At 30.3% G+C, this 17,183-nt stretch overlaps 1 protein-coding gene across 3 annotated transcripts in view; it reads left to right on the top strand.

Annotated features, from left to right (window-relative positions):
* LOC143229071 (actin-interacting protein 1-like) overlaps window positions 1–16,643 on the top strand; it is a 47,078-nt gene extending 30,435 nt beyond the window's left edge. For all 3 annotated transcript variants that reach the window (XM_076460830.1, XM_076460828.1, XM_076460829.1), the window contains exons 10-16: window positions 1,035–1,116; window positions 1,787–1,937; window positions 3,627–3,711; window positions 5,614–5,724; window positions 6,349–6,519; window positions 8,937–9,087; window positions 13,130–16,643. In XM_076460830.1, the coding sequence (XP_076316945.1) occupies window positions 1,035–1,116; window positions 1,787–1,937; window positions 3,627–3,711; window positions 5,614–5,724; window positions 6,349–6,519; window positions 8,937–9,087; window positions 13,130–13,239 (861 nt within the window). In that variant the 3' untranslated portion in view covers window positions 13,240–16,643. The remainder of the gene's footprint in view (window positions 1–1,034; window positions 1,117–1,786; window positions 1,938–3,626; window positions 3,712–5,613; window positions 5,725–6,348; window positions 6,520–8,936; window positions 9,088–13,129) is intronic.
* The last annotated feature ends 540 nt before the right edge of the window (window positions 16,644–17,183 follow it).

The following is a 17,183-nucleotide window of genomic DNA, read 5'->3' as shown; positions in this document are numbered from 1 at the left end:
AATCCATAGATAGGACAGGAAGGTGCCAAACGTGAATAAAGATTGCAATGATGTAGAATGAAACAAAACTGCAACAACAAAAACTAGAATATAACAATGTGGATACCCCATGCGACAGTAAATGCAGACTGTTCAAGAACCAACCTAAACTTTCCATTAGAAGTGGATGATGAACAAATGGTACAAGCTAGTGTTGCTCCTGGAAAGATCCCAAAAGCAAAGAAGCCATGTGTGGAGGGAAAGAACTGAAGATGATAAATCTTGCAATGTAGAGAAAAGAAGGAAAAGATATCCCATGAAAGTGTCTTATACACATGTAACACTTTTTAAAAGTGTAAAGTAAACATTTCTTTTAAGAGTAAGATAAAACTGCAAAATAGGTGGGAGATAGAACAGGTAGAATCTGTCTTTATGAGAACAGTCTATTAATCTTAAGTATTAGTTGTAATCTGGCAGATTTTCTTAACTCTAAGGCAAACTGAACCTCCACTTGTTGATGGTGAAGCATACAAGTACCCTTTCCTAAGAGACAGCTCATGAAATAATGTCCTGAAGAAAGGAAAAACTGAAATGTCTGAAAAGGCTGAGTTATGTCTAGCAGATTCTGCAGTGCTATCTTGGGAAGGCACACAATCGTGTAGAGGAAAACTGAAATTCTAGGTTGTCCTAAATAGGTTAGGCAGTTATAGGAGGAAGCAGAATGGTACTGGGAGAAGTCAGGGGAGACATTGGCTATTGGGATTCCTTAAACTGAGTTAATTGTAATAAGTAAAAACTAAATTACAAATCTGAGATTGCCAACATGGATAGTTGTTTTGTGTGAAGATCTGAAAAACAAAACGATGAAAGTAAAGCACAAATTCATTGCTTCAATATAGATGCCTGGTTGCAAGTGTTATAACAACACTGTATCCTTTTTGTATTAAGCTCTTATATTTACTTATAATAGATTTTGTTTGAAAGCTTTATCCTGTAATAAAGTTTCATGTTAGATTACAAATTATTGTTAGTTGTGCTTATGTCTTTCTTTTCAGGGTCATAATAAGTTCATCACATCTCTGGGACTTTCTGCAGACAAAAATACCATATTTACTGGTAGTCTTGATGGTTGTGTTAATATCCTTTTATGGGTGGATTGTTAGGTTTTTGATTTACCTTAGATGAATTGTTATTCACCAGATGTGTGGTTTTGTGAATCCTTGTAATTATGCTGCTACAGGTATTCTAAAACTAAGTCCTCATCTACAGATAGGCTTATCACATTAACATTCTGGTTAAATACTTGCTTTATCTGTTTATCATGACAATTCTGTGGATGTTAAATGTCAGTGTGCTGTGTAGTTATCTTTATACAGGTACACATTAAGGTACTGTCATGACAACTTGCATTTTATGTCATAAACGAGACAGCTATATGAAGGACAAATGGAAAATAAAAATATCATAGTTCATTGGTTTATGGTGGTCAAACAGTAACCTTCACCAAGCTAACTGTTAAGTGCATAATTTTGTTAAGTACAATTTGTTTGAGTTATTCCTGAGTTTAAGACAAACTACCAATGTTACTTTTTTCTCAGTAGAAAGTGTCATGCTGTAAAACTTTGTATGATGTACATTTTATGGTTTTAGAAAATCTGAGAGAATTGGTTATTAATAGTACTGAAAATTTTAAAAGCTCAATGTTGATTTAAACTTGCTTTTAACTTGTCTTTCATGTTTTTGAAATCTCATTGAAGTTTGTTGATGTTGAGTGATGTTTTTGTTTTTTCCTTAATGCTTGCCTCACCTTTCTGGGATGTTGCAACTGGAAATAATGATAGGGTAGAAGGTCCTGGCCATACAAATCAAATACGAAGTATGGCATCAGGAGTTGATGTCATTTATACCTGTGGGATTGATACTGTCCGTGCAATTGACCTCAGAATAAACCATTATTCGTATGTGTCATTTTAATTGTTTAGAGTTAAAGCTGTACCAAAGAAAGCTATGTAGTTATGATAGGATTAACATGAAACATTCTCCTTTTTTACGTGGTTGCTCCTGTAACTCCTTAATTAAAAAAAAAACAAAAAGTAAGAGTACTTTATGTTGTCTTATTTTATGGTGTATTTTAGAGATTTATGAAATAATACTGGCAGATATAAATTTTTGAAAAATTTACTTTTTATTTTATAACAAAAGCAAATTTGCTTGCTTACACCTAATGAGATTTCATGTAGTAATTCAAAGTTCTACCTACACAGTTGATAAGTTTTTGTGAAATGAAAGAATTATGGATCTAATTTCTTAAGTGTATTGGGAAAGTTCAACACTTATTTGTTGAAGCAACAGAAAATATAATGATTAACTATCATTACTGCAAAATATAAAAAATATTATAAGTAAATCTTGGATCTCTCAGGATGACAAACTGCTTCTTTCAAAGATCAAACTAATCTCTTACAAAGCATTGAATCTGTATTCACTAAGCACTATGTTGGTAGCTTGAACAATCAGAAAATGGATATCAAAATGCATAAGTGTCTCTTCCTTTAGTTGCAGTGGTCGTTCCCACACAAGGTCAAGCAAGATGCAATTTAATTATTGCATGAATTACCACAGTAATTTACTTGGCATTTCAAGCTAGAAAAAGTACAATATCTGGCTGAATTCTGTGCATTATCTCCATATTTAGTATATTCCAAAATTAAAGCTTAAGCACTCTTATGGTTATGAAACTTGTATTATTGGAGAGTAAGATATGGAGTATTTACATACTATCCATAGTGTTAAATACACTATTTACAAAAAAAAAAAAAAAAATTGCAGAAATTTCTAACTGGGAAAACTGTATAAAGATCTGTTTGCAAGGGTGTCCCTTACAACTATTAGTGCTTTTGATATGTTTTTGAAAGAATATTTTCCAGTACAAAGGACCCATTGAGCTATATTCTGTATTAATTTCAACTAGAAATTGTGTACAGACCAATGACAACTCTTAAACTGAGAAAGTTAAATTATAAACCTTTGTTTAATACATCATAAATATCTACATGCTTAACTACAATTTGATTAATATTTCCATCCATTGTGTGGTGAATTACCATTAAAGTTCCACGAATCTAAAGATGGGTACTGTAGATTTTCAGTAAGTTTCCTCGTATTGCAAAGTATACTGTAATTTGCTTTAAATGATGAGAAATGACCTAAAGACACTACCAAGAAATTGACAGCAGTTGATTCAAAGGAAGGAATTTTTTAGTTAAGAACAACTTCATTACAAGTTTTCTGTCAGACCAGTAAGAATGTGATGTGAAATGTGATTGTTTTAAAACAAAACAAAAATGGTAGTCATGGAATGACAGCTCAGTTTATTGAAGACCTGTACATTATCACCTGAAATTTCTTTTACAGAAGACTAATGCAGGGCTAATACACTGGATAATTTTTGGCTTACACTAGATGTAATAACATTATTAGTTTAGTTGCAAACAATATTGTATGAAATTGTTTTAAATTTCCGGGTGAATTTTAAGATATCAGGTTATTGATCAATAAACTGATTTACTGGAAATAATTATAGACCTTTAATGTTATGAAGCATTGTTTTGGTTACTATGATTTAATCTTAATATTCTAAATTTTAGTACCTTAGCAGTTAAAACTGATTCTCAACCAAAAGGGATTGCTGTTGCTGAGAACAATGTTCTGGTCATTGCTGGATATAGTGATGTAAGTTGATATTTTTATTGTAATTTGCTGAGTGCATATGTATTTTTCATTATCTAAATAATACTTTCTTTTGTACACACAAAAAAATGTGGTTGTTATATCTTCTCTTTTGCTACAGCATGGTAACGATATTCTTATGTAGGTCCAAGTCAACTTAATCTTTTCAGCTAAAAGCTGAAGTTTAACCCCCACACACTCGGATATCAAGAGACCATCTTTATGTAGTTCATGATTGGGATTTCTTTTTAGATGAAATCAGGTAGCAAAAACCTGAAGTAGTTTCTCTTTAGATCAGAGCTTGAGGATTCTTTTCTGTAACTTTAAGATCAGGAGAAATTACTTCAGTTTATAGATTTTAGGGTTGGAACTACATTTTGAACTTCTCATGTAAATCTCTTAAGGTAACACTTATTACTTCTTCAGTTTCATAATTAAATTAATTAACTAAATACTGCTGCTACACAAACAAAAATCTAAGTTCTGATCTTCCTTCTAATATTGCTGTTTAATTATATTTAAACATTAGCCACTTATACCTTTTGTCAACATTTAAAAAAAACAAACAAACCCTTAAACAAATGTTTTTCAGGATGATCAATTTTAAGAAGAGCTAAATTTTTTTTCAGATTACTTAAATCTTCTCTTAATGCTTCAGTATTTAAGTGAATAACAAAGAATGATGAGTCAAATACCATCCATCAGCTATACCATTTTGAACATTTAATCATTAAATCTAATTGCTGTCAAAGCTTAGGTTAACAGAAATATTTCAATTAGACATCAGGATTATTTATGTACATTTAACTTTTGTTTTAATCTCAATTAGTTATTTAAACAACACCCTTGTTTTTGAGCTGTTATTCTGTTGCCCATAAACCACACTAAATTCTTTGTATTTTCAACTATATTTTGAAGCTTAATACTTAGTTGTTTTCTGAAGTATTCTTTTTCTTTGCCTTTCTTAGCTTTTCTCAAGTTTCAATAAGTTTATCATGCAGCATTTGAACTCTACAGTTTTTTTGTTGTAACACAAAACTGCTCTTGTAATTCTTGTGAAAAGGAGTTCATTACTACTCAAATTATTTCATCAGAATCTATTGCTTTGGCAAATAAATTCCCAAAGTTTACTATTTCTGTCAGTTAGACAACTTAAAATCATTTGGATGATTTTGTTTTTTCCATGCACTATCAAATTTAACAAGTTGGTACTTGAATAAAGCTTTTACTTCCTTCCTACAGAACATGTTTGGGAAACAGATCATTCTATTCCATGGAGTCAGGTCAAAATCATGAGTGGACCAAATATAAAAATGGGAGTTAATATTTGAGAATCTATTAATTTTATATATGAAATTAAAATGGACTTCTTTACCTGTTGGTCAGTCATCTTTATTTAGTTATTTATGTAGTGTCAATTTACAATCTAATAAATCTCCTTCCCCTCTTTCTATGTTATGTGATAGTCTTGCATTTATTGCTCAGTGTTTTTTCAAATGTAAAACTTGCTTCTTGTGTTGGTGGCAAAATATTACCAAAACATGTAATAAATAATTATTGTGCACTAAAAATGTTATGTGCTTTATTGGTATTAATTTATTTTGCAAAGAAGGTGATATAAAAGCTTGTTAATTCTTCTCAAAGCTTGTGTCCATGTTTGTTGCAGCTGATGTATGCATGTAATATCTTATTGTTGTCATGGTTTTATATAATGTAGATAAAATTAACATTTCAATATTATATAGTGGATATCAAAAACTTTATATTGAAACTGTATATAAACTTATTGTGTAGGGATATTTTTAGTATTATTGAGCACTACTAGGTAATTTGCACAAGGTTTGAAGCACAGTTTGTAAAGTGAATAAAGATAGTGTTTTTGTTAAAGAGTGATTCTGCTTACAGATAACCATTATACACAAAGGCCAAAAGATGACTTGTATGTCAGTGGACTATGAACCAATCTGTGTTAGTATCCATCCCATGGAGCCTGATGTGGCTATTGGAGGTTGTAAGGTATATTTCACTATTTAATTATTAGAATTTCTGATAATTGTTTTTCTTTTACATGCAAAGTTCAAGATGGCTTCTGCTATTCTAACAAGGAAAGTATTTTTAAATTTGTCAACCAATACCATGTTTAGATTTTTATTATTCTTTTAGGATTTTTGTTTTACAGCTGTTAACACTTTTTGACAATGTTTATGCATAGTTTCGTCTTGTTTCCTTACTGATAACATATTTTAATACAACTTTGTTTTTACAGTACTTATGATCAGTATAATGTTTTGTACAATCATTGTACACTTAATGATCACAACACTAATAAAAAAAAAAAAACAAATTCTGTTCTTTCTTACTGTAAACTATATTAAAATACATCAGGAAGGAAGCTTGAATTATAACATGTACTTTAGAATAATCACCAGTAATTGAAGCTTTATTCTAAACTAATTTTACTGTAAAAGCTGAAGATTGTAATAGTATGTCTGTATTTATTTGATTTTGACAAATTATGGTCAAACTAACTTTTAATCTGGATATTTTATAGTGTGATCTTTCTGTGAAAAATACAACTAGTAAAACTGTATTTTATCATTACCCCAGGTATATTTAAAGTGGCATTTCTATTTTTGTTAGGACCATAAAGTTCATATTTATTTACTCAATGATTATACACTGAGCCATAAAACTATCTTAAATAAGTATCGTGGAACTATTGCTGATGTGGCCTACTCCCCAGATGGCTCTTTTCTGGCAGTATGTTATAGTAACAGAAAGGTTATTCTTTACCGTGCCTTAACTTATGAGGTAAGTATTGAATGTATAATAGCATTAAAGTAGTGATAGTAACATAAGTATCAAGAGCTTTATGACAGTTTATTTTCCACAATCAAAATATACACTGAATGCTGTTGATGTCTGTCATACAAAGTAAATACTTTTGATATACTTAAAGTACATTGTTAGTATTTGTTTTAACTAAATTTTTTGTTCACATTTTACCTTCATTTTCATCATGCTTAAATTTGTAGCATAACTTCTTACCTCTTATTACTAATGTTAGTCTTGCTTTTAACTTGTTATCAGTTTAATAGGTTGTTGTCCAGGTTGGTAATTAACAAGTGCAAATGTAAGAGGGGTGCTGTTTATGATAGGGGTTATGCTGCACTTTTATTGGAGAGCTAATGCATAATAATTACCATAAGGACATGCAGAATTAGGGGTGGGAAGCTAGTGGTGAGTATTGAGAACATTCACCAATAGAGGGCAATACAAATCACAAGATTTGTGATATACCTGTTGGAAATATACTTTCAGTCTTGCAAGTAGTCAGAAGCTAAATGAATTTTCTATCCAAACATTAAGTTTCTAAAGAAAAGATCAGGTCTTTGTGCAAAAAGGGATATTAACGTTTAGTTTTCTGTACATTGATTATACAGTTACACTACACTACAATAGTTTTATGCAAACTTTTTATGAGGTTCTTCAACTTGTGCAAATTAAATTATAAAAACTGTAAGGTTGAGTATCTCTTGATTCTTAATGTAAAATGGGCCCGGCATGGCCAAGCGCATTAAGGTGTACGCTTCGTAATCTGAGGGTCACGGGTTCCCGCCAGAGTCGAGCCAAACATGCTCGCCCTCCCAGCCGTGGAGGTGTTATAATGTGATGGTTAATCCCACTATTCGTTGGTAAAAGAGTAGCCCAAGAATTGGCGGTGAGTGGTGATGACTAGCTGCCTTCCCTCTAGTCTTACACTGCTAAATTAGGGACGGCTAGCACAGATAGCCCTCGAGTTTCTTTGTGCGAAATTCCAAAACAAACAAACTTAATCTAAGTCACCTTTCTCTCAAATTGAAGTTAAGACAAGTTTAGTAGGCATACTTTAAATTGTTTTTGTATACAATATATTTGCAGCATTTACTAAATGTCTGCAAAGTTTAAGAAAAACTAATTCCAAATTTACTGAACTTTATTTTATAGCTTCACATATAAGGAATTGGACTAACGCTGTACTTGTACAGCTAACTTATCTGCAACTTTTGGTCAATTTATTAGATTTGTCTATAAATAATAGGATTTAGATCCATCAGTATTAACCTTTTATCAGTATTGTATTGAAGCCTAGCTTTTACCACTTTTACTTCCAGTTTACCTTAGAGCTTTAAATAAGAGTACAACTCTTCACTTGGTTTTGTAACACAATACCAAATCTTCAGTAGTACTACTTTGCATAATGTATTTTTGAACAATTTTATATTGGATTAAAAATGTATTTTATAGGTAAGCTACAGGAGTAAAGCTAGCTGGAACAAGCATTTTTATGCTATGCATACACAAGTTTGGTGTAGCTTAGGAAATGGGCATTGTGAACACAGTTGGTAATAAAGAACATTTTTTACTATTACTTGTAATGTTTTGAAGGAAGTTTTTTCCAAAAGTAGCTTGACCAGGTGGTAAAAGCACTCAACTCTTCGTTAAGGTTGCAGGTTTGAATCCTCCATCACACCAAACATGCATGTCCTTGCAGTTGTGGGGGCATTATGTGATGGTCAATTCCACCATTCATTAGTAAAAAAAAAAAAGTTTAAGAGTTGGCAGTGGGTGGTGATGACTAGCTGCCTTTCCTCTAGTCTTATCCTGCTAAATTAGGGATGGCTAGTGCAGATAGCCCTTGTGTAGCTTTTCACAAGATTCAAAACATAGTAAGAGAAGTGAAAGCTGTTTTTATAATCTGATCAGAAATGACACAGTTAAAATTTAAACTATGCTTGTGTGTGACCACAAAATGGGTGAATAGCTACAAGCTATTCATTTTACAGGTGGTAAAGAAATAATAAACAAAACTAAGATCCAATTTCAAAATGTTTATTGTAGAACAGTAAAGTTTTTTAATATTTTAAATATTAAATTAAAAACTTGTGTGTAATACTGGTCTACCTACACGTGGCACTCTATTGTAAATGATTAAAAGAATGCCTTGGAGACTCAGTATTGAGTTACAATGTTATTTTTTTCAACATCTTAGCTGGTAGTTGTAGCAATAGATATTAATATTGTTTCATTTATTTATACTACCAAAACGCTTCTTGCTTCTTATATATTGCATTTATAACTGAAATATTGCTCTTGGTGATAAACTCTATTTCCACAAAGTGTTAAGTTTTCACAACTCCTGGTAATGGTTAACTGCTGTCAAGAAAACTCAATGTTTTTACTTGCAGCCTGCCCACAGTTTGGAGTGGTCTTTTCACACTGCATTTGTAAATTGCATATCTTGGACTCCCGATTCCCAACACTTAGCAACTGGAAGTCTTGATACTGGTATTGCCATATGGAGTGTTGAACAGCCAAAAAAGCGCATAAACATCCAACGTAAGAAACTTGTGTTGGATAGAAAAGTTAAATTTAATTTTCAACTCCTTGTATGAGTTTTCTTTTGTGATGTTTCTTGAACTGTTTTTTGTTGCTCTATTTTTATTGTGAGTGGTAAGCTTCAGCCTCATTTTTTTAACTTTTTACCCATCAGATCAATTTTATGTTGCTCTGAGGGCAAAGTTGCCTCTGAATTGCAAAAAATATGGAACTTGCACAAAATCATATTTCAAATTTTTGTTTTGAATAGTAACATACTATTAAATTGATTTTACTAAATTATTATATTTAATGAAGTTTAAAGTTTCTTTCATAAAACTTATTGTGAGAATGTTTATCCTTTATATTGTAAAATTTAACTGATTGTAGTTGTATGGTGTCAGTTGCAGAACCATCTCGTTCAATTCACTATATTACATCTGGTAATTTATAGACTTGTAAGTAAAGCACATTATGAAACATTTTGCTGTATTTTAGAAGAGAAAAGTGGGTGGTACTTATCAATAAAAATTTAACATTCTAGTTTGAGACACTTCAGTTTAGGGCCACAGTTCCATGTTAAATATCTTCACAAAATCTTGATTTTGTAAAGAACTGTATGGCATATAAGTAACTATTTTTCAATGGTGTTATAAGTCATGCTGTGCTATTTGTTTATAATGCAGTATTAAACTAAATGTTTCTAGGGAGATAAGTTGATTCATAAATGTTAAACTAATGTGGTGAGTAAAAAGCCTTTTGCAAGTGAATTAGTCTTAACACTGAAGTGATAGGTTTAATTTTTATTTTCTGTGAGATCCACAATTTTTATGTAAATTAAAACAGGCCTAATATAAAAAAAATGCTTTTGAGGAAAGTTTTATAAAAGCAAAAAATGTAGTTACTTTTTAAAAAGATTCATACTGAGATATGCAAACAAGCACATATCAGTAGCTGATACCAATGTGTACATAGTGTATAGATACAGTTTGCATGCATGTTTAATGAAAATTTTATTTAATTCAAGCAAAATATGAGTACATGGGGGGGGGGATAAGCTGTGGTTCAACATCTACCAAACTCATAACTGAACATGAATGAATAACTATTGATGAATAGTTGAAAGTGAACTGTGAAGAGCTTGCATGCAAACTGTACAAGTTGTATGCAGACTGTTCAGACATATTGAAAATGTATGTAATCTTGAGCACAAATTTAAACAAGATGTATTAAAGTTTTACAGTAATGTATAATTTATTCATGGTTTAAAAACAAAACTTGTTCTTCAAACTCCTATACACTGTACAAAATGTTCATTTAAAAATTGGTGCAGTGTGAAAATGTTAAAATGGAGTTGCATTTGAAACTATAGGAAAACCTAAATATAAATGCTAAATGGTGTTACTAAAATACCAATGTTTTAAAAAAAGGTAAGGCAATATGAACATCAAAAGATAGAGGTTGGACTAAGTGTTTTTGTTTTTTCTAATGAAAACTCTAGAAATGTGATACCTGATTTTGTTTTCTTTGAGTATCATACTTCTAAAACTCAAAGTGCTTTACACACAGATGAATTTTGTATTGCATGGAATCTGCACCTTTCTTCCCATGTATTGGGAAATGCTTCCCAGGTGATAGCCATGCATGTGCATCTGCCCAAACTGGTGATGGAATACTGGACACATGAGAAAGCCCTCCTCTACTTTCAGTTAGTGATATTTACAAGCGATTCCACATATTGTAAATGGAAGTTCTTCTGTTTGCACTTGGTGTGGTTAGTTACCTAGTTAAAGTGTGAACAAATTAATAATATACAGGTCAACAAGTCTAAAGAAAAGCTTCTTGTACCATTTCCATTTTACGTGAAATGGAATAATAGGTAAGAAATTGATTATTAAAATCAACTCCTTACATAAACATCTTGTAATCCAAGATTAGCTGTGGCTTGCTAATTGTCACTTCCACTGTTGTGGTAACTTTTATTTTAGGAGCATAAACATCTTTTATCATTGCAATTCATAGTAGTCATAGAACCACAGTTGAAAACACTGCAACTCCATCTTAACTTAAATATCTGCAAAGTGGGCCTTATCCTTTCTACAAATGTAAGTGCCAAGTCAAAGCAAGTTGTCCAACAGAGTTGGAGATGTGTAAACATTGTCAGTAAAGTGTTCCTTTCCAGAACTTTAAATAGTCATTACAACTGTAATAGCTAAATTTTGTAAAGTTGCATCTCTTTATGAGAGTATACTCTAAAATTACAATGCAATCCTCTAGCAACTGTTACCAGAACTAACAATTAGGTAATTTTAAATTTATAATCATGCAAGACTTAAACTATCCAATAAAGCTATATAAAATGTTTTTCTTTGTAGAATAAAATATTTTACTAGTTAGTGATATCCTGGAGATTTCTTAAACGTAAGAAATTCATATTTTAAGTGTAAGGTAAAACTGGTGTATAAAATTTAAGTACTCAATTCTGTAAGCTGTCATTCAATGTTCATTTTTGATCAATTTCTTTTAAACTTAGACTTGCAAAATACACTGAATCCAACTTTCAATGGAGTTAAACCAATGAATCTAATTGAAACTTCATAGGTAACATAATATATGAATTTGTAAAAAGCATGATTTCAATAAATACATCTAACTTTATACATAAGTTTCACTGTATTATACAGAAAAATACTTTAGTTCTTGTCATCATGGATACTATCAAAAAGTTAGTTTTATTTGCCATTTAAAGAAATAAGTGTGTATACAGTCCCTTCAGTTTATATCAAACAAGTATCTTTCAATAAAGTGTAATGTCAAAGATATCACTTCATGTTTAGTGGTGTATATGTATGTATAAACTAAATATATAAAATGTATTGCAAATTAACTTTTAAAATAGTCTTGGTTAAGTATTCATTATAAATAAAAATAAATAGGCGTGGAAGGGCTAGTGTAGGGATTATCCTTAGGTGGCTTGAAAGAAAAGACTTGCTTTGAAAAGAAATGCGTTAAAATGACAAAAGATAGGCTGATCTGATAATTGTGAATTACTTCATTATGAAGTTAAAATTGAAAGTAAAGCAGATTAATAGTGTTTTAAAAAGAATTACCAAACTATGAAAAGATATCGGCAGATTAAAAGGTACTATAAGACTGAGACGAGGAATTTGTTTCTGCTTTGAAGGAACCAGAAGTGTACTGTAGAAGTTCAGTCTTTTAAAGTACCAAATTGCAATGCTAATACGTTCCTTTCAGGCCTAACCCATAGAAAGATAGCACCGAAATTATCTGTGCGAGATCTATATTGATCTCTAACTCTAGGGTTAACAAACCAATACTTGCTTTGAACTGTAGGTGATTTTTAAATCAATACAAATGTTAGTGATTTATTTAAAATTAAATAAACCAAAATTCTATTAATGGTATAAGACTTAATCTTAAGTCCAAAAAATCAAATTTTATATAGTGAACATGCTTAATATATATTTTTTTTCTAAACAGTTGCTCTTCTAGGTGACATATCTTGACTAGTAGATTTTCCTTACTTCATATGATCTAATGAGTAGTGTTAGCTCAGTGGAGTCTTGGAGCAAATATTAAATGTTTTGTATATTTTCTTGGCATTTGTTTACATTGTTAAAATAAGCAAATAGTACAGTGTGCTAAAATTAGTACTTGGAACTTTCAATTCAGCCCAATCTATGGTCTGCTATAGATGTTTAGCTAAATAATGTTCTAAAAATTTTGTCCAATAGAAGCACTTTTCAAGTTTTTTTATTGTTAATGCAAACACTGTTTAACTGACAAATAAGCATTACCTAAAGCACTTCTGCCTTAAACATTTTCTTTAAACTACAAGTTTAAACCTAGAACATATAAAACTAAAAATGAATTTAGTGTTATAACTTTAATTTTAAGTTAATACCTTTATTCATTATTGCCAATTTAGTAAATTTATTTGATTTCATAGATGTACACCACAGAATTAGATAAGATTTGCCTTGTTTAGATAACTTGTTCTGTAACAATTTCCTTTTGTAATTAATTCCTTTATTTTTAACAGAGGCACATCCAAAGAGTCAGATAACAGGACTTGCATTTTTAGACAATAACACTTTGGTATCAACAGGTTATGACAGTAATGTCAAGATTTGGAAACTTAGATACCACTGACATGCTTCAATATAGAAGGGTTCCAGAAACAGACTTTACTAATTCAAATATTTATTTCTAATCCCAAATAAATTCTAATATCAAATTTGTTGGCTTTAATTATCATTGCAGTTTGGGTTTTTGTGAGATCTTTAAATTTTAAAAATGTTATTTTTTAAAAGCTTTTACTTTTGTTAATTTAAGTAGTCGTATTATAAGATATTTAGTAAATAAAATCCAATGTATTGATATCTACTTTAACAATTAGTTTTGTGTACAATGTTTTTTTGCACAGTTTTACCCTAGTCACATAAATTTGAATAAATTCAACTAATGTTTCACTTAAGTTTTGGTGGTTCCTTAGTTATTGAGGATTGGTTTAAGAGTATAAAACCAAATAAGTGATGTCATAGCTATATTTCATAATTTAAGATTGCTATCATAAAGAAATGCACATTGTTCTTGTTTAAATTTATCTAATCTGTTATCTTTCTATTAAGATTTAAATTGTAATGAATTTTCAGAACCCTTAAGTTTTAAACTATTTTGTAATTTATCACAATACAGAAACAAGAAAATGATCCTAACATTATTTAGGACCTTTAGAGTTACTCCATTGGATAATTTTAAATCTCTTAAGCTGCTGGAAAAGCCTCTTATTACAATGTCTTCCAAGTGACCCATTGAAAAACATTTCAACAGTAATTTTAAGTATTGAAAATTTATATTGGGTTCTGGCTTCCATTTCTAAAATACAATGGTAGCTTTCTCAATTTCAAGTTATGGAAAATTTGTATATTATAATTGCAGTAAGGTGCATGTTTTGCATATTGGTGTAAACTGAGTATCTTATTTGCTATATTTTGAAATAAAGCAGTAATGTTGAGTTCTAACACAAACTTTAGCTATATGCAGTGAATCTGATCATATGAAAATTACATAACTTAAATCTTGCATTAGAGTAATTTATGCACTGTTACAAATTTTGGATTATTAACTGTGATTAAACATACCATCAATTTCTTGGTATCCATTTTTTTATGATGCATGTTTTGTAAAACTTTATTTTATTATCAAATTTACATTATACTCAGCTTGTCAATGTTTCAAGATTTTTCAAGGCTCATATAGTGACAGTGTGATACTAATTAACTTATTGTGCTATCCTGTTTTGAAATTTTTTTACAAAAATGATTTCAAACTCTTAAAAAATGATGGTTTAATAGCAGAACTGATTAAGTGGTTTCATTTAATTTTGAGTCATATTTTACATGTGATTTTTTGATGAAAATTATATATATAACAGTGTACTGTTTGCATTTACTTTTCTTTTAGTCTTAAGTTGTAAAAATGCCAGTTTCTTAACTTGTTGTAGTCAAAGGTAAAATAACTTTCTAGAATAATTAAGTTTAGCTGCATTTAGTTCTTAAACCTTTGTAAGTAGTATTTCCTTACAAAACTAACTTTTCTGAAATTCATCAAACATTGAGGAGTCTTAATCCTTTTAGTCAGTTTAGGTGTTTGTTAACAAAATAAAGTTCCTAGTATCAGTAATTGATTTAAAGCACTATTTATAAGCAACATTAGGAAACTGATGTAAAAAGTACATTGAAACTTAGATACTAGGAGAATAAGTCTAGAAATGTAGAAACTCTAAAATGGGTAAAAGAAAATGAAAATTTGAGATATTGAGTATCTTGTAATTTGTCTCTCTTACTGGACAATTGTAAAATAAATTGTTATATTAACATTAAAAACATTCAATAACTTGTATTACATTAATCTATTCTTTCATTGTTCATTGAAACTGTGTTAATCAGTTCTGCCACAATGTGTTTGATTATGTAGTGATCTTTTACTTCCTGTCTTGTAATAGTGTATGTGTATAGCAACATAGAACTTTTCATCCCTGTAAAATATAGCATACAAATCAAACCTGTCAGTGTATTGCATAGTGGACTTGCAGAGTAATATAACTTCACATCCTAGTGACTTGTATATAAATCAGCATAGACAAAACATATAAAAAAGTATTTCTATGTAAATCTAATACAAGGAGCATTTTCCTTTTACTAATAAACCTGATCATGAATTTTAAAGTTAGGAAGTATTATGGACTTGTACATTGTATATTGTCTTTCCTGGTTATTTCTACACTGATTATTAATGTATTTGATAACTGTGCATCAACTTGTTTTAATTTTCAATGTACTGTCCATCTGTTTACACTAATTTTTTGATTTAACTGCATGATTCATGGAGAGAATTTTCAGTGTATAGAAACAAGTGCAAGTTGTATTTTAGTATAAATGGTTGTTTCATTGTTTTTTGTTTTACCTTCTAGAATAATTGTAATTCATCAGTATTCCTAAATTACACCAAATTTTACTTACATGTTATAGAGAATCTTTTTCATTACTGTTATATTTCATGCTTTCTGGCTTATTTTTAAAACATAACTATTTTGAACTTGTTTTTATTTAAGTAAAAGAAAATTAGCTTCTGAGCAAGTTAAATTCAGATTTTTGAAAAATATTTTTTCTTAAGCCTTACCTAAACATTAAATGAACATTTGTGTATTCTGTGATATCTTACTAGTCTATTACACAATTGTGCAGATATTTCACACCATTATACATAAAAATCGCAAGTTTTATGATCTGTACTTCAACAGTATTCAGTTTTATCAAAGTGGTGTTTACTGAAGTTTTTGCAGATGTATTAAAAGATTTAAGTACCGTATACCATAATTGTTTGAAGAAAGTAAACAAAGTACATTCCAACTCAGTTGAAAAGACAATTACCAAACATTTCTGTATTCCTACCACCCAAACAAGTGGCTGCTACATACCTACACTGTAAATGTATATGTGATTTGAATCTTGGAAACCATGCACAAAAATAATTATAACTATTAAAAGCTGCTTCCTTGTTTCTCTTGAGGCTACAGTTTTTAATCTCTAGTAAATAAATGTTAATCCCTTACGATTGCTGACAGATCACGTGTATTGTAAACAGTTGCAATAAATGTTTGTTTTTAAGTGATCCAGTGATGCATACAACCCAGCAACACTATCTTCACTTATGGTCCTATGCAGTATTTTAAAGCTGTGTATATTAGGGTCTACACAAATTACTGAGGCTACATTTTATATTAATTAATGCATTCTTTATCATTACTGCTTTTCAGTTAAACATCGTGGCTGTCTTTAGTAAGAGCATAGCAACAGTCAGATTACATACTATTACAGGCTTAACAACTCAGCTTAGTCACCACCCAGTACACTAGAGAGATTGTATTGTTCTGATTGAGGAAGTGGCCTTGTAATATTTGTGTTAATCCAATCAAAAAAAAGAATTTGCTGCTGTTGTCAATTTTTGCAATGTAATATAATTAATAATAAATATTCTTTTTTTACTTAAAAGGCTGTATGTGAAGATTTATTTGTGTAAAACAGGCATTAATATTCTTTTTCTAATCTAAGTGTAGGTTAAGAAGTTGGACCTTTAAATAAAAATGATACTTCCAGTTCAGTTAAAGCGACCATTAGTCACAAGGACTAAGTCAATCGAATTGCTCAAACCAGAATGATCAATTCAGCTTGGAGTGAAGAGTTTCATGTCACTGAAAGATGGCTTCATGCCTATAGTGAATACATGGGTACTTTAAAATCTACAGTTGATGTGTATTGCCAGTTAAAAGTATTTTTGTAAGATGGTTATGACTGAACCCATGGGTTTTTGATCTATCCGTTTATTCAATATACCACATAAGAACTGAAATACCACACTTTTGTTGTCCCACAGTGGGAGAGCAGTAAGTATATAGACTTAAATTCTAAATCAGGGGTTTGATTAAACATAGTGTACACAGGAGATGGTTCACTATGACTGTAATAAAACAATTTTTTTTTTTTAAAGACTGATTTCCAGAGTTAAAAAAGCGATATTTATTTGGGTTAACA

Source organism: Tachypleus tridentatus, chromosome 10 (assembly GCF_004210375.1).
Source record: "Tachypleus tridentatus isolate NWPU-2018 chromosome 10, ASM421037v1, whole genome shotgun sequence".
NCBI classification, from domain to species: domain Eukaryota; kingdom Metazoa; phylum Arthropoda; class Merostomata; order Xiphosura; family Limulidae; genus Tachypleus; species Tachypleus tridentatus.
This window is presented reverse-complemented; position numbering and strand designations above follow the sequence as displayed.